At 40.8% G+C, this 23,869-nt stretch overlaps 1 protein-coding gene across 5 annotated transcripts in view; it reads left to right on the top strand.

Moving 5' to 3' along the window:
* Positions 1 to 23,869, top strand: part of Ort (glycine receptor ora transientless) — a 25,797-nt gene extending 1,928 nt beyond the window's left edge. The window contains exons 1-10 of one of the 5 annotated variants that reach the window (XR_013082391.1): positions 14,995 to 15,319; positions 17,037 to 17,181; positions 17,419 to 17,501; positions 17,601 to 17,744; positions 17,959 to 18,041; positions 18,863 to 18,997; positions 19,581 to 19,681; positions 19,983 to 20,303; positions 21,124 to 22,511; positions 22,565 to 23,869. Coding sequence is in view for 4 of the 5 variants with exons in the window: in XM_076789202.1 (XP_076645317.1) it covers positions 15,222 to 15,319; positions 17,037 to 17,181; positions 17,419 to 17,501; positions 17,601 to 17,744; positions 17,959 to 18,041; positions 18,863 to 18,997; positions 19,581 to 19,681; positions 19,983 to 20,303; positions 21,124 to 21,390 (1,377 nt within the window). In the remaining variant the exon portion in view is untranslated. Of the gene's footprint in view, positions 1 to 7,250; positions 7,378 to 14,994; positions 15,435 to 17,036; positions 17,182 to 17,418; positions 17,502 to 17,600; positions 17,745 to 17,958; positions 18,042 to 18,862; positions 18,998 to 19,580; positions 19,682 to 19,982; positions 20,304 to 21,123 lie in introns of those variants that run through there. The other 4 variants (XM_076789205.1, XM_076789202.1, XM_076789203.1 and 1 more) reach the window with 4 other exon arrangements.

Raw genomic sequence — 23,869 nt, 5'->3', positions numbered from 1 at the left:
ATCGTCGAACATGAACGATGAAACAAAACCATCGAAAAATTACCTGCATCAGTTGCAAGGAACAGGAATTAAGTAAAAATTTTCTTCATGTTGTAATGATGACTTCGATACATCCGTATTTTCAAAATTTTTTTAATCTTCCTATTCATGCGAATGGGGCACCTACTTATTTTTGTCATGAATGTATAAAATCTGTAGTCTATCTATGAGCGACGATTTTGTCCTTTTTCTGCGTTCGACAGAGGTTCAAGCGATTTTCTCACCGCACATGGTGTGTAGGCTTCACATTTGTATACTTTCTACTGACCGTTTCACTTGTATTTGACTTTTACACGCGTATAATCTATAAATAAGTATACCGAGTCTTGCAGACGAGAAGCCTTAATGAACAAACGACGAAATCAGGTTCGAAACTGACTTTTGAACGAATCGAAAATATATTGTCAGCGTTGCATTGTTGGAATTCTGAGGGGTGGGGGGTGTGGGGGGGGGGGGGGAACCACCGCGAGTATACGTAGACTCTAGACGCAATTTACGCTACAGTTGCAATACGATAATGCTGTTCAACTACCACAATAATTATTTACAGAACGTCAATGGTTAAATGCTTTAACAGTTTCCCGGATTTTATCAGTGCGACTCTGACGATGATCTTTGTTCATTACAGGCTCACTTTGAGTACTTTCGTGATATAAACACAACGTTTCCTTTTATCGAAGTGTGGTTAGACTTTGAACGCGTACACGTTCCAATTCGAACTGAATGTTTCCTAACGATGGGACAAGACGACGATTCACCGAATGACTGCCTCTCGTATCGTTCGACGACCAATTTCCTGTGTCGACGCTGCGAAAGGAACTCGTGGCGTTTTATAGAAAAGGAGTAAAGAGAAAAAGAGCGGACAGTGTTGTCGTACGTTTTGTCCGAGGACGAGAAAACCGTTTGTACGAGCGATGGTGGAGTTGTTTTGAGAGAATGCGGAGAACGTGGCTTGTCACGCTGCTGAACCAAAAGACAGCGTTTCCCTCCTTTGGGTCGCGCTCTGGCCACGCCCCTGGCACCGCCTCTATCCTCGCTGCTGCCCAACAGCAGCGAGCACAGGCAGAGTTTTGAGAAAAATGCGTGGAGAGTGAAAGGGAATAACTACTATTCAGATCTGAGGGGAATACAAATTCGAATTAAATCAAAGATACGTTGAACTTTTAAAAATTGAAGATTGAGAATGTGGAATTTGGAAAATTGGAAATTTATCGTAGCTACAGTTCGCGACAATATTCTGTACCGTCTACTTTTAATATTTAATCAGTTTTCGAAATAAATTGTCGATTGTCTTGGATTCGCTGGATAAATAATATTTCTTGCTATGAAGAGTGACTGGCAGCGCGACGTCAAGGGGGAAAACTGTGTTTATGGATCCATGGATCTTCTGTTTGTACCGATTCCTCGATCCTTTCGAGACCACTATTGACATTGATACTACAATACATCACTCAGTCTTATCAACTTTCGACGATAACAATGTTTATTCCATGTGTGAAATAGATTTAATGACTCCAATTATTGAAACAGTGAGTCTTTGAAGCGTTAAATAATTTTGAATCGATTTAGTTTGATTCGATGATGTTTCGGAGCACGTTCTGGTCTCGGGAGCACAGGAAATCGGTTCAGGCGCGATCGCGAAATCCACAAACCGGAAACGGAAGTGCAAGAAAGCGAGGTAACTCATGTAGTTGGGGTACAGACGTAGCTGGCCGGAGATTCGATTTGATTTCCGTGGATACTCGCTTTTCCCAAGAAGAGATCTGAAAAATCGTGCACGGGATCTGCGTCTTCCGTATTCGGGGCAACAAAGTGGAGCAAAGTACGGTAGTCCTCGCTTAGTAGACCGATGCTGGAAGTCTGACTAACGTGCCGACTCACGTGGAGTAGTAGGGGAGCCGATGGGAACCGAAGGGACTCCGAGAGGACAACTCGATGACTCTCACACTACAGGCTCCAGCCTCCAGCCGTCTACTAACCGGAGACTTTGGTACTTTAAGTTAGCGAGGCTTCCGAGCGCTGATACTGCTCGGACAGTGGTTTCGAGTGGTGTTTGCGTTACAATTTCTCTCCTGATGGCAACGTGAATCCCCAAAGTAGGATTTATCTTGAAAATTGTAGAGGGTTCGACTTGTGACAGTTTGGAATAGAAGGTCGGTGCTCGGAAGGACCGATCGGTGAAGGAACTTTTTTATTCGAACGTATTGTAGTCGCGTAGACATTATATTACCTGAAAATCGCGAAGAAAAAGTGGTGGCGCTGTCTATTGGGAGGAATCTGTGCCGTGTCGTTCCACGATGAACATCTTGTTATCCGTTTTGGTGGATCAGGGCAACCACGGATCGCTCCGATGTTTATTTCGCAATTATATACTTTACATGCGTGTACGTAACAATTACATACTTTAGAAATATTATTTTTGACAATTTTTCTTCCATTTTTTTTCTTCTATTTTAGCATCGTTTAAATTGTATCTATCCTACACTTGTATATTTTTAAAGATTGCGGACTTTGATGGAAACATAAATTTGAATAAATTAACCAGCAGAAGTTAAATAGAAATAGTACTAAGCATGAAATAAAACTGTGTAGCTTCTATCAGAAGTCTTTCTACACCGAAGCTAAAACGGTAATGTATTAAATTTTCAATTGCACTGCGTTCAGACGGCAAAATGATCGACAGGCGTTAAAAAACCGCAATATGTTTGTTCATTGTAGAATAATCGCTATCTCCGAAGATTGTCGAATGTGAAACAGTTCGGTTAACAGGCCCAGCCTGCAACACAGAGTACAAATGTAAAGCAGATCCACCATAATCGGGTAACCAGGTGTGAATCGCGTTCGAATGGCAGTTTCAGAGCATTACGGAGCGATGACAAAGCGTGCGGTAGATTCGACGAGCTATAAAAGAAGAGGAGGCGCATAGATTAATAGAGAGACGTTTGTAAAGATTTGAAATTCGCATCCTCCCTTTTACCACGGTTTCGATGAGCTTTCTGTATGTGTATAGACCGTGTGGCCGGGCATCGAACGACAGGAAACGCTTTTTACAAGGATCCCCACGCGGCACAAGATCAGAGAAACGGTAAAAAGCGGTGTATGCATATATTTTTCTACCTTTTACTTTCTAACGTGTCACCGTTAAGGATTCATTTTTATAGGGATTAACAAAAAAGAAAAAAGAATATAAAGGACGAAGTCGAATGAAAAGAAAAGAAAAGAAAAGAAAAGAAAAGAAAAGAAAAAAGATAACGAAGGAAGGAAAAGCGAGATCGCAAGCTCTGATACGCGATGCACACTCTAACGAGTCACACGAGGATAACTCTGGTCAGAATAACTCTGGAAGCAGAAAAGATTCTTAAACCTGAAAATTTGGCTTTTTCTTCTGAAGATTTATCGATGATTTTCGGGAGAAAATTTCAATTTTTTCTGGTAGTTACTGTCCGATTCTGGTCGCATGAATCGAGTCGTAGAATTGATAGATGGCTTTCAAGAGCGTTACGACGACGTTTTCCAATGCGGTTTCATTCGGAAGAGTTTTCGATCGCGCGGGCATCATCGAACCCCTTGCGCTTGTAATTTTTCAATCATCAACCCTAAGAAATGGAATAGTGATCGTACACGTTGATCCTAAAATCACGCCTACTATTTCTACAAACTACAATTTCTGTTATTAAGTTCGCCGAATCCTCGTTACAACAAAAATTCATCAAAATATTCAATCACGAATTGAAAGTGAATATAACGCATCGAATCGCCTTCGACGAAGTACAGTGTTTACTCTATGTATGTCCTAAGTGGCTAGTGAGGGGCCATGAACCGAGGCCTCCAGAGCTTCGCTGTCCTTTTCTACGTTCGGCGTGGATCAAAGAATAGTATCTCCTGGCCGATATATGTCCCTGGCTAGACCCGTGGTTTCGACATATATCGAACAAACGCTGTACATTTCGAAAGAATGAGCACAAAATTAAAGTGGCAGGATCAAAAGATGTTAATCCTCCGGCTGTGATCTGTGTCGAAATAATATTTTTATCGATATTGCTCGAAAATTAAACGAGAGTCTCAGTTGTTTTCGATCTGAATATAGACATTTACGATATAGTAGTTGATAATGAGTTTCTTTTGTAATTACAAGTACAAAGGGTAAATTGTCTATCCGTCGATTGATTTTCGACTACACAAGAAAAGAAAAGAAAAAAATAAAAGAAATTATGCGTTTGACGATGCAATTGCTTGGGATTCAGAAAACCAGGAACAATATGAAGTGTACATCATTTTGTAATGGGTTCGTCGAAGTTCGTGTGAAGAATCGTTTTTTATTATGTTTAACCATAACCCCAAGAAGTGCCAAGAATTGTAATATTTTCCTTTTTACAGAAATACAGAGGAAATTTTATAAAATGTTCTTACTCGGCAACTGAAAATCATGAGCACAACTGTAGAAAACTAGGAATTGCAACAACAAATTCTTTCTCGCAAATCCTGAAACACTATTACAATTTTTATGCTACGAATATGTTACAAATTTTCCTGTCTTTATTGTTATTATAATTGCCTGATTTTCGATTGTGTCATGGTTCTCAGAAAACTTTATACAACGTTACGAGATAAGCAACTAATATACTTTCGTGTTAACAAATTGTTGTTAACAGTTTCTCAAGTCGTTTGACTCGTTCAGTTCAAACAGTGTTGCGAACGATTACTATTGATTGATCAGGCTCGAGTGACCCATTATCATTGTATTACCAATAAAAATGGCTTTTTGCAGTGTCAACGAATGATGTGCGTGGTTCTCGAGCGCTCTGTAACACGCAGGATAGAGACAACGATGAAAATCAAAATTGCAAATTCCTTTTTCTGGTGGATCGTTTCCTAATTAAGATAAACACTGATCAATAGAAGTAACTTATACCAAAAATAACGGGCTGTACAATTTCCTTGTACAGGGTGAGTCACCCTATCAATTCTAAATTTTATTTTACAAACAAATGCACAGAACAGATTCTCCTGAGTAGCTAATCTTAACAGTACTTTCTAACAAGCATGAATTTGAGTATGTGAGCAAACGCGACTTTAAAACAGAAGTTTTCAGCTTAAGAAGAATAATTTTAATTCTATTACAAATCTATTAACAATCTATTTTGTACAAATTCCGATCAAAAAGTTACAGTGAACTAAAATGCAATACTTTGCTATTAACCTTCCTTCAAACACAGTTCGAACTTACTACAATTTAATCTCGGACAAACCCCTAAAAATTATATCAATCAACCGTTCAACCCCCGAAAACAATATATTTGTAATTTTCTCGTGACTGACCCTGCATAATTAATTTCTCGCCTGAATAAATTTGATTTAAAACGCTCTACCTGGTGTAATAATGAAAAGTGCGTGACATACAATCATGCTCGATGATCGCAAAAGTTAGCCTCGAACTCGCAAACCTAACGAACGGGATGGAAATTTGAGCTGCGAGGTTTTCGTTTCGAACCAACGCAGATCAATCAAACGCAAGATTACCTGTATCAGAGATTCTTTGTATCGTGACCATATTTTTCTCCCCTAATTGTAAGCGCATGATTGGTATGATCGAGGCTGGATGAGTTTACATTTAATTTGGAAATCTCGAGTGAGAGAGAGAGAGAGAGAGAGAGAGAGAGAGAGAGAGAGAGAGCACTGGAACTTGCAATTAGGTTACTCGACGAACTGATTTGTATCGAAATGATGAAAGAAGATGATTGTTTTATATGATACTAAGGCTGAACAGGGTTGTCGTGTATGCTTGGACTTGTTTGTCTGTTCGTTTCCTGTTTAATTTCTTCATAGTTTTCAGTGCTCAGCCTGAGTGCGAACTTTATTTTCGATACGGATTAAAAAGCATTTACTACTGTCAAGCGTCTCGTTTTCTTTATTTCAACGCTTGACGTACGATTATTATTGATAATCGTACGGCGAATAATTAACGCGAGATGAACGACAGCTTTCACAGGGAACGTGTGGATAAACGCTAGAGAAAGGTAATGCACGTCGCATTTATAGCGTTTACAATTTTGTCAATATCGGTGATTAACTTTTGTATGTATACCTATTGATATGCACGTTAATAATTACTTTTTCATACATTGATATCGAGTATAATTCCGTTTGATACGAAAAGAGCGTGATAAATATACGATTACAAGAAACTCACGTATTTTTAGTCACGATATGTTTTGGTTGGTGTTTTTGTGTTAGAAGATTAGAAAATAGTCTGACCCACTAAGAATTGACGCTATAGTCATCACTTAACATCGAGGATTAATGCTATAGCGATCACTTAACACCAGTAATTTGTTCGCAGAAGCTTAGAATGTTTACATTACTTTTATTTTTAATAAATGCAAATGTTTCGAAACCCGTGATACGTCGTTCGATAACCATAGCAGAACGCATGTGTCTCAAGTGGGAAGAAATGAATCAGGTACGTCGAGAAATCTTATAATATTGTACTAGCAGAAAAGGTAATACTTTTTCAGGCATCCTATTCTATTTAGGAAAGAATGGGAACGTGTGCGGGGCCAATCGAATCCTCTTAGAAATTAGTTTAATTAATTAGTTGCTAGACTGCGCATTCAAAATAAAACTGTCCTCCATTCATCGCAGAAAACTATAGTTAGATGGAAATTGATTTTTCCTTTTAATAATTTCTATTATTCTATTATGATATATTTCTGTATTCTTTTGGTGCTTTTACTGTTTCGCGTTTCATTTATTCATTTTTCTCATAGATGCATAAAAACCGTAGTTGTAGTAGTTGCAAATGCGTACATTGAATAAGCTGGGTTGTACTAGCTAAAAAAAATGTCAAATGTTTGACGCAACGAAATAATTAATTCAAGTAGCCGAGTATGCCATTTTCCGGGGGATGAACGGAGAGTGCATTCTCCTCGTGCCCGGATTTCTAGGACGAGGACGTGATCGACCTCGAAATCTCGAGGTAACGGGGTGATCTTGCGCGTCATCGGCGAGTGCAGACAATTCGATCTTCTATCAATTCGGTTTTTACCAACATCTCACCTATTGACCACCCCTCGCAATACATCACAATACACACTCTAACCATCAAGCTGAACGACAATTATCGATACAAGGGTTTTGAAAGCAACATCACAAAGATAAGACAAGCAGGTGATAAAGAGGGTGCGTGTGGGTGGGTGGGTGTTGCAACAATTCACAGGTGAGACATAAAAATGTACACTGTAACCATCAACTACACGTTACTGAACATCATATAAAATTGTCGATTGTCCGGTGTCGACCGGAGTGATGAAAGCAGCATCGCAAAGGTGAGATAAGCAGGTGATGAAGGATTTATAGGGGGTGTGTGAGAGTTACGGCAAATGATAGTTTTCGAGTTTCGTCGAACCGGATACCGATCCATAGAGCAGTAGCACCTACGTCGGCAGTTGCGAGACAATTGGCAATCGGTCGAAAATAATAGGCACGCGGATCGGTGGGGACACGGCTTTTGACACGGCTCGGGTCTCGGGTCTCGAGTCTCGGGTCTCGGGTCTCGGGTCTCGGGCCAGGCTGCAACGGCCTGCAACGGCCTGCAACGGTGGCTGCAACGACGGGGATGAAAACGGCGTGAGGTCAGAAGAAAGAGGAACGGGCGTGCTTATCGTGCATCGTCTCCAGCTACCTCGAAACGCTTCCAACACGGCAAACTAAGCCGTAGCCGTGTCCCTCCAACCGGGTCCGTACTTCTCGACGTGCCTCGGCCAAGAGTACCTCAGCTGACGTTCGCAAAAACACCAACCCTGTGCGCGACGTGTGTCATCGTGCACAGCCTGCCCTGCCAGGCCTCGTCCACAGGATCTAGACGTTTCTCCTAATTTCGTTTCGCTATGCATCGATGCCTTCCTCTTTAACCCCTACCGCGAGGGGTTCGGTTAGGAAGCCACAGAAATCGGTATCTCGGGGAATTTTTTCTCTGAAACTATTCGACATTATCAAGCACTTCTTCGGGCATTTTAAAGGCTAGGGCATTTCGGAGACTACATCATATATATATATTTTTTTTTTTTTTTTTTTTTTTTTTTAATGAAAAATGTTTATTAACTACGAAGTTGTAGCTAATTCGAACAGATTCCAAAATATGACATTTCAGTTTTATAGGTGGTGAGAAAAAAAATTTCCAAATATAACTACTGACCGAGTGAAAACCCCTTACGGGGATTTGAATGCATGAGAAATTAGAAAAATTGATCTAGAGGAGAAATGAAAGATTGACTTTCCAAACTGCAGTAAATAAAGGATATACATATGTATGATTTTACAAATGTGGTATAGAAAGATTAGAACACATGATTTCCCAGATGCAGTACAATAAGGAACGAAATGGTGAGTTCAATTTCTGGAGAAGTTCGTCACGAGTGGAACGAGAGTGCAAGATTGATCAGAGGTATTTTTAGTAAGCCAGCACGGCAATTAAAAAATCTGTTTTGTCTTATAAATAGACGGCCGGGTACTTAATGGGTGAAGCGTCGTGTTGCTAGTTCGACGTATTGATCTCTTATGCAATTCATTCTGCTTTGAGGTTCGTGCCGATTCGTTCTTCTAATTATGTGCCACTCGAGTAACGACTGCGGCGTAATTAATAGATGAAGTAGTTTCGGTTAATATCGTGGCCCGATTTAATTTTGGCCGCGTGTGGTCCTGTAAATATTTTCTTCTCGAACCTCGTCCCTTCATTAATTTCGATGACGTTTCTACCAAAAACGGGTCAATTGTGCCATGATCTCATTTGATCGGATCCGCTCAAACGACAAAACTCCCTCAATTGTCTGTATTTTCAATTTTTAAAGTCTTTTCGATTTTTGCCGATCAGTGGTTTCACGGAAATTTATTTTGCTTTCACAGTGAAATGTAAGAAAATTTGAAACATGGTTAGTTGACTTAGGCTGTAAATGATTTATAGGATAGATCGAAATTAGATTTGTTGATGGTAATGGATAAAGTTCGAGAATTTAGGCTGGAAGGGTAACAAGATTGGTTTAACGGGAATTTTATAGGAATGTTCGAACGAAGGTTGAACGGAATAGGGTATTTAACATAAAATTAAGACTCCCGATCGTCGAGTGACGTCACAGAATGACTCTTTGACGTAAATGCTTCGTTGCTGGTGATCGAAGAGAAGCTGACAACACTTGGGCCACTTGAGACGAGTTCGATTTCTTAAACGTTACCCCCGCGCCCTTGCTTTACCGTGTCAAATATAGATCTTTAAATTCGATAATACGATGATCTTGCACCGATAATCTCTCTTATTGTTATCTGGGGGACCTTAACCTAGTGCGGGAAAGAAATCTGACAATGCACGGGCTCGGATGTTCCTTCCGAAAAAGGGGGTGGCAATTACACTGTCCTTTCATACTTTTGCATAAAACGAAGGAAAATCAACCAAAGTAATTTGTTCACACATCACACGACTCTTATTATTTTTAGGGCTCTTCGGTCGCTCTTCAGAGTCTTAGGGGGCTGTTAATTGGGGGTGGGAAACAGAAAACGAGACAAAGAATCGTCATTTTTTCACAGCATTACAAAGAGCCTTTGTACTTTTCATTATTACAGTCACAGTGTACTTTTTCGAAGAAATCGAAGGTCTTCCAAATTTTTAGAGAACCGAGAAGAAAATCACCATTCCCTAACATCGTTCGAATGTGCACGAAGTACCTCCTTATTTTCCATTGTCACGATCATAGTATCATTTTTAGGGGGCCATGGCCTTCGAGAATGTTAGGGGGTTGTCCACAACGGTATCCAACCCCCAGTTCCTGAGGAATCGATCTCGAACAGAAAACTGCATATTATTATCGAGAAAAGCGACGACAGACGGAATATTATTCAGTTCTGGAAATACCGCAGACATCATCCTCGTACGGGGGCGGGGACTCGTGGTAACGAACCATCGAGAGAGCAGCTTCTTTTTACCTCGACAATCAGGTCATTGGGCCTGTAACACCACTGGGAATAGCAGAATGCCGTGAACCACTCGAACCGCTCCTTCAGCAATCCATTTCTCGGCTCTTTCCTTTCTAACGGCAGCCAGCCGCAGTATCGACGTCAGTGCTACGAAAAATGACGTCATCAGACGCATGGAAATATATCAGGTCATCCGATAAGCGATTTCAACGCTTTTTCTCCCTTTTGTCTTTTACTATTGGAACTGGGCACTCCTCGAGGTACCGATGGCCATTGCTGCCTCGAGATACTCATCTTACGAAGATACATAAACTGTCTTTGGGAATTTTTGTCACACTCGATCACTCACTCGCGCTGGATCCAGAATAAATAAAGTCCTAACAATTATTATTACTAGATAGTGGATTTTATGAATTGATAGCAAACATGAGCGGATGAAACACAAAATAGAAGAAACGTCAGATGAATTTAACATCACTGGTACGTTATTTATACAACCTATTAAAATGATCAAGTTTAACTATCCTTTCTTATAATTGATGCAATTTTTACTTTGCATAAAGACTAACCACTGTCTAACTTTGACCGATTAGTAGAGCAGAGTGTGAATTATGGTTCTGAGTAGAGAAAACTTTGCTGGATGGGCGATGATTTACAATTTAAAAATTAATCATGTTCTTAGAGAACAGTGTCAGCTAGATTGCCAATTTTGAAAAGAAAAGATTTTTAAAGCTGTTTTTCATGTTTTATATCGAAGTCACTTTCTCAAAAAGAAAAATGGAGGCTGCGTTGTACACAGTCTGGATCAGTTGAAGTTGTGTTTCAGTGGAGAGAATTGCTTTCGGAATGGTGAAAATAATTTTTTATCGATATTGGTCCAAGTGGAATTAACGAAAGAATGTACTTTCTCCGTGCACAGTGTCCAAATGTTTCTACAATTATAATTCCGATGGTTTGTCCTCCGATGGAATCGTCGCGTCACCGTATCAACCACTCGACAATTAGAAAGGCATTGTTGCAACGTGCTTTTCAAAGAGACTGGTCGATACTACGACTTAGAATCAGTGAAGGGAAAAGGAATTCGTTCTTATCATTCTCAAGGTAATGCCACGAGGTCAAGGTAAAAGTAAATACATTCACCCTGAGGGCGTATTACTAGATTAGCTTCCTACATCTCCGTTAACGCGCCTTCAAATCTCGATTTCAAGGATTTTTAAAGTAAAACGTCTCGTTGCTAGAGTCACGGAACGCGTGGACCGATCTTGACCAGAAAAATTAGCAGTTTAGTTTCTCGAATTTTTAGTTAGTCGGGGCATTTAATTTCTGGTGAGTATAAGTCGAATCTACACGGTGTCCTCCGACGATTCTACGCAAATTATTAAGACGGTTCGAGAGTGGCAATATTATTAATTGTGCCGGTACTAATGAGAGCGTCCGAGGCTTCTTTCTCACGTGTCACGTGGTAAAGAAGTGTCATTCCACGAAAAACACTGATCATACCTTTAACGAGGCGAGTTATCGCTGGTAACGAACACTGTGCAACTGAGAACGGAAAACGAAACTATAGCCAATCAGACCTGTCGATTTTTCAAAACCAAAATCTACACTCTTTCTTTCTTAAAAAGTCTTATAATTGTCTCACATGAATTTCATTTGCTTAGAATTATTGCGAATCTCGAGATAATTGGTAGAAGTAGAAATAGAGGGAAAGCAAGGCAGTTTTGTTATGTAGAAGGGGTGACTAAACAGACAACAATAAGTAACTCTCGTTACAGGCTCGTGTTCATTGCCTCACAGTTTACCCTTTTCATCCCTGCCGGCTGACACCGTCATTGTTAGACAGTGTCAGAAAGCACCCTCTTGTCACATAGTGTCCCTCGTGGCTACACTTTCCTCCCTTTTTTGCGGTACGTGGCCACGTGTTCGTGCAACCGCACACATGCGATTTAGGGAAGCTGCACGCGTGCGAATCGATGGGTGCATGTACAGAATGACTCTGATAGAAACTACTGTTCAAAAAGAACAAAATAAAAAACTATAATATAGAGTATAGAGCAAAGAATGGAGCAGAGTATAGAGTAGAATATAGAGTATGTATTATAGAATATAAAGCACAGTATAGAGAAAAGTATAGAGAAAAGATTAGCCTAAAAAGAATATTAAAGCCCAGCTAATTCCCAGCTAGTTCCCAAAATGCGAAAGATGCTTTCCAGAAAAATGGATTTGGTCGGAAAAAATCTCAAAAAATAACGTGCCGTTGTGGAGTATTTTCGGTTCCATTTGAACGGTTTTGCCACCCGAAAGCCGCCCAGCGTATACCTGGAACACCCTGTATAGGTTCTCGAAGAGCGGCCACTTCAGGATGCACGAGCACCGCGTGAACACGTAGCATTCTATTCGCGGCACAATTTTCGAGGATCGATATATCGAGCGGCGTGTCCCGTCGGTCGACAACGATGTCTTCAAATAGCACGGTAGTTAACGTCTCTGAGAGTCACCCTCGAGAAGGGTGGCGCGAGAGCGAGAGGACTCTTTCTTTTCCTCCTCGATTCTTTCGTTTCTTCTTCCCTGTCATCGGTGACGTTTCTCTCTCATTCTTCCTTGCGACCCCTATTCGCGACGCCGCGCCGGCTATTGCCATAATCTATCCCCCCAGGTGGAGACGGTTTCACCATTCCAATGCACCGTGATTGCACGGGCCCTGAAGTCGAGGGTCTAAGTAGCAAAACGATCGCTAAATACTTTGTCGAGCATCGATAATGGTTCAACGGCTCCGGAGTTGCCTGTCATCGAGCCGAAACTCGAATCATGGAATCATCCCCTTGCACAATGTCCTTCGATTTCAATTTTTTAATGTTTCCAACCCTTGGGTAATAAAAATGTCGAATTTCTTATTTGATACTTTAATTTATAGGGACTAGGAAACTAATATTATTGTTGTTATGTGAACAAACGAGTTTCTTGACTATGATAACAGCACCCCCATTCCCTTTTTATAACGAACATTAATGTATTGTATAAAGTACAGTAATGTTTTCGTTGGGCCTTCAGTTCACTTGCAATCCCTTAACACTGGAATTTAGAAAAAGTACATTTTTGCACGCACAATTCTGGTATGAAAAATATAATTTCGACACGTCTGAGAGTGTACAATTAGTCGAAAAAATTGTATCTATTATTCGGTAAAAGTTTACAAGGATACCAACATCATCTTTTCCTCGTTACTCTAATTTTCTCTCATCTGGTAACAACATTTTCGAAAGACACTCAATTTGGTCATCATTAATCTCATTAATCTAATGAATTGCCCACGATCTCTTACCTAAGGTCAAATTCTATCAACTCTCTTTCCTCCAGCTTTCCCAAATCCTTGAATAAATTACGAATCATATTTTTGAATGCAAATAAATTCTTCGCAGAACGATGACGCTATGACCATATCGGACCTGTTCGAATAATTGTATATGCTAACTTAAGCCCATAGTTTTCTCACGTATCTGCCCCATCCTCTTCCTTTTGTTCTCCCGCTAATGACAGCGGTTGAACCACGGTTGAGAATTGGTTTCTCGCTGCTTCAAGATTTCAGCCGCGAAGATCAAAGGAACCTACTGGTACACTCGCCTTGATGTTCCTTGTTGTTCGTTGTTACTCGTTGCTGTGTACCCTCCCCTGGAGGGTAGCAACGTTGCAACGAGCACCACACGTGTCCGGTGCAACGTGCATCCGACGTGGAGAATTAATTCGACGGCTTCATTCACGCTGTATCATTTTCCTCTGGGGAAAGCTAGCCTGCTCACCTCCGCGAGAAAGACTACGACTCGTCAATTCAGTGTCACAATCGACTCTCAAAAGAGCACTGGTTACGAGACAGTATAGCGCTTTGGTTTTATTAATATTAAGACTTCGGGCTAATTGTACACTCTCAGATCTCTCAGAATTGAATTTTTAATGCCACACTTACGCATGCAACGTCTAACGACTATATACAACACCCTGATTTAAAGCTCCACCACGATATCGTCCACCTCCAAAATCTTCAAGCTACAGTTTGCTATCCTCAACTCTTTCTCACAGTTTCCCTAACATAATCAGCCACAACAAATCCTCCATCTTTGCCACCCTGTACTTTCCCTACAAATCTCAATTACCCTATCCCACCAATCAAACTATTTACAGACCATATACAACACCCTGATACTTGAAGTTCGTCGACGAAGTCCTCCACATTGACCTTGAAAATCCTCCGAGCTACAATTCGCAATGTTCAAGTCTTTCTCACAGCCTCCCTAACATCGTCCACTAAACCGAACAAATCCGCCATTCCACCCCTAATCAACAACCAACCAACCAAATAGAAGTTGTCCGCCCGGTTATTCTTCCTAGCCTTGATCGTCGCAATTAGCGTGTGTCCGAAGTGCTGGATTACGCCAGCAGCACGAAGATGCCGCATTGGGGGGGGGGGGGGTGAGTAGCTACAGTAGTTATAGTGGGCACCGTGACTGTACGAACCCGGAGGGATTACCACCACCTCTTTCCTCAACAACGTCGACGACGACGACGACGACGACGACGACGACGTTCCTCCGCGATACTCTCGACCCTTTCCCAAACCTGTCTTCGTGTACGTCACGAGCGTGAGTTACCCCTTCTATACCCCATTCTTCTTCCCTCTGTATCGAGTTAAGAGGGTAGAAGGGGTCGGGAAGAGGAAGAGGAACGCCGAGGGAGTATATCGATGCTGGACCACCACCTCTATCGCCACCACCACCGCTACCAACTTTGCCACCACCTCCAACTCTCTCTCTCTCTCTCTCTCTCTCTCTCTCTCTCTCTCTCTCTCTCTCTCTCTCTCTCTCTGCCTCTCTACATCGGCGACGATGAGGATTCTGCAGCTTCGGCAAAGTCGTTTGAAGAAGTCAGTCGACTGCCGCCGTCCTCGCGATTCGGGCAATAACGATCTAGAAGAGAGAGAGAGAGAGAGAGAGAGAGAGAGAGAGAGAGAGAGAGAGAGATAGAAAGAGGGTTCGGAAAGGTTCCAGGGTTGTCCGGAACCCTATCTCATTGCTGAAGAACAAGTGAAGAACTGTCGAGCTCTTTCTCTACGGTCTTTCTCCTACCTGCATCGTCTTGTTGTCTGGTGGTCTCTCTACTGGTGATCTAGGTGCACCGTTCCTCCACTTCTGGTACCAAGAAGATGTGTTGAGAAACATTCAAGAAGAATGTCGATGGACGAGGCGCACGGAGGCGGCATGGTCTCCGCAATCTTATCCTCGGTTGTGCTCCTTCTGCTTCTTATGGGACATACGGCGGACGCTCAGTAAGAATCTTAAAGAGAGAATGGCGATTTTCTCCTTCGCGACTCGATGGCCGAGACGTCGGCCATCTTAGATCCACACGGAGGTCGATCGTGCTTGGATTTATCATACTGTACGGTGCGCACTTTTCTACTGTGCATACGGTTTTCTAGTTTAATCTCGGTTTAGGTCGCGTCAGGAGGATTTTTATAATGATTTTTGGGGCTGTACAAGCTTGGAGATCGGAGCTTATGCTCTTCTGTTAGGGTTGGTGCTGAGTTTGTTCTATTAGTTAAAGGAGGTTTGATAGAGGTAAAGTCTGATCTCATTAAAGATTGAAGTTAATGTTGAGGATGGTGTTCTGAGGGTGTACAGTATTGTTTTCTTTGTTGCTCAATTTTGTCGTGACTAGTAGAACCTAATTATGTAGCATATTTATGGTTACTTTTAATTATAACGTTGATGAAGTTAATACAGTGGTTGGAAAGAGATCTTTACAGAATTGTTGATCAAAATTACATGTTTACTAATTTCACATTTTGTAAGAATTAATAACTAATCAAAAAATTCAATATACACCCATCAATCGAGTCTTGTCCTCAAAATTGGACCATCACGATTTCCAAGTGTACTCACTGTTTGACCAAGGAATAAACACACACACCTACATTCAGCCTAAGAACAACTGAATTCTATGTACTAACTACTAATAGAAGTGTAGTTAACAATCGTTTACGCAAAATCACCTGGAAACAGTGAGGATCGAAGCAGTGCGGTAATTCGGAAACCAAAATGGTGGAGCTGCGACGTCCTAGTCTTTCTGTTAAAGGAATATCAGAGTGACAACTTTTTGTTGTTAAAGTGCAGTGTGTTAATCGTGGCAAGGTTCTTCTCTCTGTTAAAACTCTGTTTCAAGTTTGATGTTCGTCGCACGAATTGCTATTGTTCGCATAAACGTCACGTCGCAGAGATGTGTCGCTCTCCGTGGGTTTCACAGAATAATCAACGAGGTGTGACAAAGGAGAGCTACGTTTTGTAGATGAGCTACCCCGTTCTGGACTTTTGTGATTTCAATAGTGACTGGATGTATTATGTGATTCCGTGGGTGGTGCGTTCGAGCACAATGCAACATGCGCAGTGATACTCTTTGTTTTTTTGTCTTTACCTTTGACGAGAATGAGTTGGATGATGAAAATTGTGGTTGTTGTTGTTCCTTCAGATACAGTTTTCGTATTGAAAAAGGAACACTTTCAAATTCCTAATTAATTTAAGAATTGCTTAAATATAAAAACGATTACTGCAAAAGTTCACAGTAAAGACGGTAACAGTGCGTTTTTAGATTCTAGACTTGAAACTTTTCCTGTGAAACGAGTTGAATAAATGATTGTAAACATTTGACCGTAGTCGACAAATTTTTTAAGAGACTGCTGATGTTTGTTCACACAAAAATTTAGAAGAAAGTAGAATCAAGTAAAATCGTCTGTTCGGTGGTAACGGATTACCTGTATATCAAAATTGTATTAAATTTTATTGATTATTGTGCAATATTTCGATACGTTTCTAACGTTTTTATGAGCTACAAATGCATAAAGATTTGCAGTCTGTTCGCAAGAATTTGCTTTCTTCTTTATCTTTTGTTTCGATTGAAACAATTGGTCGGTCAGTTTACGTCTAAGTTCTTAAGTTTAAAAATTGTAATTGTTATGACAAGGCGCGTCAAGATGCCATATGCAATTCTAGGAGGAGCTTGGAATTCTATGATCTTCTGCCAGAAGACCCTAAGCTCTACGACAAAATGCGGCCGCCGAAGAAAGATGGACAGGCAACCGTCGTCTACTTTCATGTTACCGTAATGGGTCTCGATTCTATTGATGAGACTTCAATGGTACTGTCTAATGTTAAAAAAAAAACAAAAAAAAAAAACAAAAGAAAATATCCAGCATTTAGACTCACTGAAATTAGAACAATTATTCGCGTCAAATTTGACGAACCCAATCTTCACTCTGAAAACACTTTACTTTCCCATTGCTTGCAAGTAGCCAAAAATTATAGATCATTTAACAAGCTAGTCATTTATACGGAGAGAAGCGATTGTAAAATTACTGTGACATGTTTTGCGCAGACTTACGCAGCCGATATATTTTTCGCCCAAACCTGGAAAGACAACAGATTGCGATTGCCAGAAAACATGACGTCCGAATATAGGTATGATTTATGAACCAGAATGTTCGAATCCAAATTTTTTAGATACAATTCTCTTTGTCTGAACTTGATCGGAGGAAGATTATTGTAAACTGTGACTAGATTACTAGAAGTGGACTGGTTGAAGAACATGTGGCGACCGGACTCGTTCTTCAAGAACGCTAAATCCGTGACCTTCCAGACGATGACCATTCCTAATCACTACCTGTGGCTGTACAAAGACAAGACTATTTTATACATGGTCAAGTAAGAATCGAAAGCTATTAACAATACCCCTTTTCTTGTTTTGCATCGATTTACTGACTGCATTCTTTCATAAACCGTTCATTTTCTTAGTCTTTTAGAGTGTATTTTGGGAATAGTCCAAAAACTTATTATCAAAAGATGATGTTCTGTTCGGATAATAAATTACCACCTAAACATTTGCGTTAAACACGAATATGTATTTTCTATGTTTCAGGTTAACACTGAAACTGTCCTGCGCCATGAACTTCCTGATCTATCCCCATGACACGCAGGAGTGCAAACTGCAAATGGAAAGCTGTGAGTTTTCATAAATATTTTCTTTGAATCCGCAATATTTTGATTATTTGTGTACGGTAACCATTGCTTTAGTCTTCGAGCTAAATTTGATCTATCGGACAGAAATAATTCAACATAGGAGCCATAACAATTGCTTCATTAAACTGAAACTTACCTTGACAAAAGCCTTCACAAAAACATTTAACAGACATTCTTTATTTTACTCGAAACCTAATGTCATTCTCAACAGTGCAGACTAGCTTTCATTCGATCGTATCATCTGTAACTGCATCCACAAATTTTTCTTTGCTCGACTCTAGGTGTACAGGACGCGTCAAAATGGCGCGTACCTAATATTTTTAATTTACAATTGTTCAGATGGTGAGGATGCATGCTTGAGAAATTGTTCAAAAAATGTATTCCTTTATTAGAAAAATTTGGATAGGCAGATTCTCGTTATTTTGATAAAGTAATGTAAAAGCAGGTTGAGTGCTCCGTAAATCAAGTGTTACGTATCTACTCTAGAAAGCGTAGAGTCTAAGACTACTCTAAGAGTAGACTCTAAGTTGTACAGAGTCTCTTTTGGCCGACTATAGACTATAAATTGCAATCTAAAGCTCAGTCTCGAAACGTCGAATCTCACGCCACACTGTCAGCCTAACAACGTTCGTTTCCGACCCGCTGACTGCGACTGAACGTCAATCGTATCCCCTCGGTTTGAAAAGTCGATGACGCGGTCGCTCGCATGAATGTCCCCCGTTTCGTCGGGGGTGGTTCCCCGGGAAACGATCTTTAGAATCCTCCAGGCGATTTGACGAAGGACAAAATAACTCGGTCAACAGTGTCGCACACGACGGACGAGATGATCTTCCAGTGGGATCCTGACGTGCCACTCGTCGTCGACGAGAACATCGAGCTGCCGCAGCTGCAACTGGTTAAGAATTACACGGCCGACTGCACGCAGGTCTATTCGACTGGTGAGTCACTAAACAGTCATTTTCTTCTGAAAGCCGTAAGTAATTGAATTTCCGAGCGAGCCCATTCGCGAATCGTTTCGCGCGCGAACGATTCCCGAAAAGATACAACGGTTACGCAAACAACAAGCTTAATGCACTGAGACTCTAATTCAGGGCTCTATTAACGCTCGTGCGACCGTTATAATCAATAGAGTCGACAAAAATTCTGAACAGCTTCTCGATGATGACGAGAAGGTCGATGCTCGTAATTAGACCGCGGACCTTTATGCAACATAAAAATTGTCCAAATTCATGACAAGAGGCAGAAGATACACACAAATGTGTTCCTTCTACCGATAATGTTTATGCGTCGAAAATAAAACGAGAACAATCTTAAATTCATGCAACGTTTTCACAGTTTTATATTTCTTCATTTCCTGGCGTAAAATCCACAATCTACTAATAATAATCTTCGAATGAATATTTCCCGAATAAATCGTCTGTTTTTGTAGCACTGGCTGTTCGATAGATTGATGAATCTTTGTGTGTCGGGATGGTGTGATTTTTTTATTATTTCCAGTTTATAAATGCAGGATTTTTGCAGGTAATTTCACCTGTCTCGAGGTCATCTTCGTTCTCAAACGTAGGCTTGGATATTACTTGTTTCACACCTACGTTCCTACCTGCTTGATCGTCATCATGTCGGTGAGTGAATACGAGTCTTGTATTTTTGTTCTTTCAGAAACGTATTAATGTCTGCGGAGGTCACCGAATCGTTCATTTAAGTTGTATTCTATCCTTCTATTTTTGGATATACGATGTAAGACAGTCACTTATTGTAGTTAAACGAATGAACTCTTGAGTTTCTTAACTCGTTGCACTACGATTTATTTTACAGTTTCAGTGACTAGAACTTTTTTATAATTCCTAATTTCCTTAGAAAGGAGAAGATTTGTATCTATATGTTCTTCATATTTCGGTTTGAAGGAAATGTTTGTCTGTGCAGTGGGTCTCCTTTTGGATAAAACCGGAAGCAGCACCAGCAAGGGTGACACTGGGCGTTACTTCTTTGCTGACCCTTTCAACGCAACACGCGAAAAGTCAAGCGTCCCTGCCTCCGGTATCATACTTGAAGGCAGTGGACGCGTTTATGTCAGTCTGCACGATATTCGTGTTCATGGCACTGATGGAGTATTGTCTGGTGAACATTGTTCTTGGAGATTCAGACGCTCCAGCCGCGAAACCACCGCCTCCGCCGCCGCCGCCTCCTGCTTGTGGTGGTCCGGATACTGCGAAATTCGATAAAATATTCGACATCGCCACCAAGGTAACGTTTAGATGAAGATTACTGTATAGGTCAGACACCTTCTGTGTCTCGGAGACAAACCATTATCAACTTTCAACAATACAATCGGTAGAATACTCCAATTTTAATATAAATTTTACGAAAATGTTTCTTTCCGCTCGAAGATAGCTAAAAATCTCGAGCTTCTGAAACAGAAGGAGATGTTCGTTTACCGGAAGGTTGTACACTCACCAGGCAGGTGATCCTACCTATAAATGCAAATTTCTAAAGCTACGGCCACACCGAAGCACCATCGAGCAACTTTTTCTCGCTTCGTGCTGCCTCCGTTTTCGTTTATTCGATCAAAAGAGAAGAAGGCACCAAGAGCCTTCAGTGTGGACATAGCTTAAGCAAATAATGTTTAATATGAATCAAGCGAATCATGGTCAGGGACCATGCTTCATCCGACAAACAGTAGAAAACTCGGTAATTAAATAAGCGATCTCATTGATAACTGTTATGAGAGTTCTCTCATCGACGACTGCTTTGTGCAATCGAAACAGTTCAGTTCTTCGTCGATGACAGTTATCGAGGAGGATCCAATGTTTTCGATACTAATAACTGTTCTTTGTAACCGAAAAGTATAAAAATCGATATTTTTTTAATCATTTTGTCCTTTTCTGTAGATTATCTGAAATCCCATTAATAGTCAGCTTTTTATTAATGACTTATGTTAGTTTTGGTCCCTGGACTCGATCGATCGCCCAAGATCCGATAAGATCTGCCGCCCAAGCGTCGAAGTCTCCGAGGCACGGAAGCTCGTGCCGCGCCCGCTGTACAAGTTTCGATCTCTGTCACACAGGAGAATACGATACTGTTGACCGGTCGATCGCAGAATTCGTCAGCAGGTCCAGCACCTCCGATCCCAGGCCCTCTACCAGGTCCAGCACGCGGTGTTCCGCCTGGGCCAGCAAGGGGTCCTCCATCGGGCCCACCGCCGGGCCCGACACCCGCGCAAAAGGCGCGAATGCGAGCGCTGAACATCGATCGAGTCTCGCGGGTCTTCTTCCCATTCCTATTCGCTTTGCTAAACGTGACCTACTGGATCATGTTCGCCGAGTACATTTAAGGCTGTAGACCGGAAGCTGACTACCCCCGATACGGCCTCTCTGTCAACTAGCTCGAAGAAGAAGACGCTGCTCTTCGATGGATCTCCGATGGATCTTCGATGGATATTGAATGAATCGTCGCACTCTCGCGGACATTGGATTCTGGGCGACTCGACGTCCTCCAGGACGTCCAAAGTTATCATTATTGTAATAAGGTTGTTTTCAGAGCGTCACGCCGCGCCGCGTCACGCGTCACCGGCCATCGCGTCGTCGTAATTAATCGAACAGTGATACAGAAGATAGAAGACGTTCAGGGTTCGGGCCGGTAGATCGAAAAGTCTGGCACAATCGGACTGAGAATGATCGAGAGGATCTTGGATGGTCACTGTTGAATGGAGGAAGGGTTTACGATGTTGTTGATGCACTTGTATTCTTTATGTACAGTCTGTAAATATGAATTATCGGAAGTATTGTGTTTCGTTGGGTAGGATCAACGAACGTAATGTTTTCAGGAAAGAGTATTCGAAAGATTCTGTTCGGTCGTTTTGTTTCTAACATAAAACACTGGTTTTGTACTAGATCGTTCTGATACGTAGAATCGAACAATTTCTTGCATTAATTATTGGTAGATCGAACGAGAACGATCTTGTGATGAAGGGTATGTAGGAATAAAATACCAAATATTGTGTTTATCCTCGATCAGGAGCAACGGGCGTTTCAAAAGAGGAATGTTCATCGTTTAATTTTCTTATAGTTTCTATCAAAGATTAATAGTTTTGTACTAGATTGTTATGATATTCAGAATTTAACCATTTCTTGTATAAACTAACGACGAATTAAACAAGAACATTAAACAAGGAAGGAATGTAGGATTAAATTACAACAAATTCAGTTTGTTAATCGGAAGGAATAAGGGTTTCGAAAGAGGAGTATTCTTTGAATAATTTACTTCGCTAGGTTGCTACAGTGATTGCTATGTTATTCAGAAATTAACTTAATTTAAGTATGAATTTAAATATGATAAAACGACAAAAATAAATGACAGCAATACGACATAATCTAGTCACTGTTCCTTGACTGTACCATGATTTTCAATCTATCTCGACAGAGCAGCGAGGCATAGTCTTCGCATAATCAGTTCGTTTTCAGTCAACCGATTGCCGCGACAATTCGAGCGCTCGAACAGGCTGCGAGTTTCACGCGAGAAATAAATTGAAAGGAAGAAGAGATATTTAATGATCAAATCATTGAATGTACAATGCTAACTGCCGACTGTGGTGGTCGATTCTTTTGTTCCCGATCGAATGGAATTGAGCTGTTTAAAAAGAACGAAGACAAAACGAGAGATGCTGCACGGAGCAATTGACTCAGCTTGATCGCACCCGAATGAGTAATTACTGTAATATGATCGTAACAGAAGCTTGTATCGTTAGCGAAGCATAACGAATCGAAATATCAGAACATTTGCACGCATGGTTTGTTACCTCTAACAAAGCGTTAGGCGATTGAGAATCGTTTCATCTTTCGTTCCGACAAAGCTTAAGTGTTTGATCACTTTAATCGAGAGTTGTATTACGAACGTTACTATTAAACAATAATTCGATTTGGTTTGTAACAACTGTATATTGATTGTATATATAATTTCTTTAAAGATTTATAACTAACTGCTAACTTACCGAAATTAATTGATATAGTTCGAATAAAGCCGATTCGCTTGTGTTTCTGTCTCGAACGTAATCGACGTGTTTTTCGTTTTCGAACAAAGTTACTCGCTATGATACTTCCAATATCGTTACTAACGGCATTTACATGCGAAACTAAAATATTTTAACGTACAAAGACCTCTTATAACGATCGTTTGCGTCCTTCGCGAGCGCCGGAGAGATCTAACAACTAAATAATTACGTATGTACCACTCTATTCGTTAAGTTTGTTACGAATTAAAAATTCCAAACCCGCAAACTTTTGTAGCAGCGACTTAAAATCATCATTCCGAAATTCTATCCAAGTGTTAATCATTGACGAAACGGCATACAATGACTATGTGCGACGAGTAAAATGAAAACCGGTGCATCGTTGCACAATAAATCGTGTAGAATATTCAATTGACAATTTCGGACGAGAGTTGGAGTATTTTTGGATAATTGTTAGCGATGGGATCGAATGAAATCAGTCGACTGGTTCGTTTTCCAATCGATTTATTTTAGTCATAGCGTGGTTATCAAATAAGTACCCGGTCGCATCGTTAATAATTATTGATTATCGAATGGAGGGCCACGTGTACAGCTAATAGATAAAGTAGACACATGTTTCGTGTAGAGAGAATTATAGCAAAAACTATGCATCTGCGAATCCGAACGAGCTTTCGCGGCGTCCATGAACGAATGTGGTAAATTTCAATTTCTCTTTTCTTTTCTTCGCCACCTTAAATCTCTTTGTGAAATATTTTAGATCTTCTATGATGTTACATTTAAATATTAAACAAAAATGTTTCAAGTC

Source organism: Halictus rubicundus, chromosome 6 (assembly GCF_050948215.1).
Source record: "Halictus rubicundus isolate RS-2024b chromosome 6, iyHalRubi1_principal, whole genome shotgun sequence".
Classification (NCBI taxonomy): domain Eukaryota; kingdom Metazoa; phylum Arthropoda; class Insecta; order Hymenoptera; family Halictidae; genus Halictus; species Halictus rubicundus.
The sequence above is the reverse complement of the archived record's forward strand: the minus strand, read 5'-3'. Positions and strand labels throughout refer to the sequence as shown.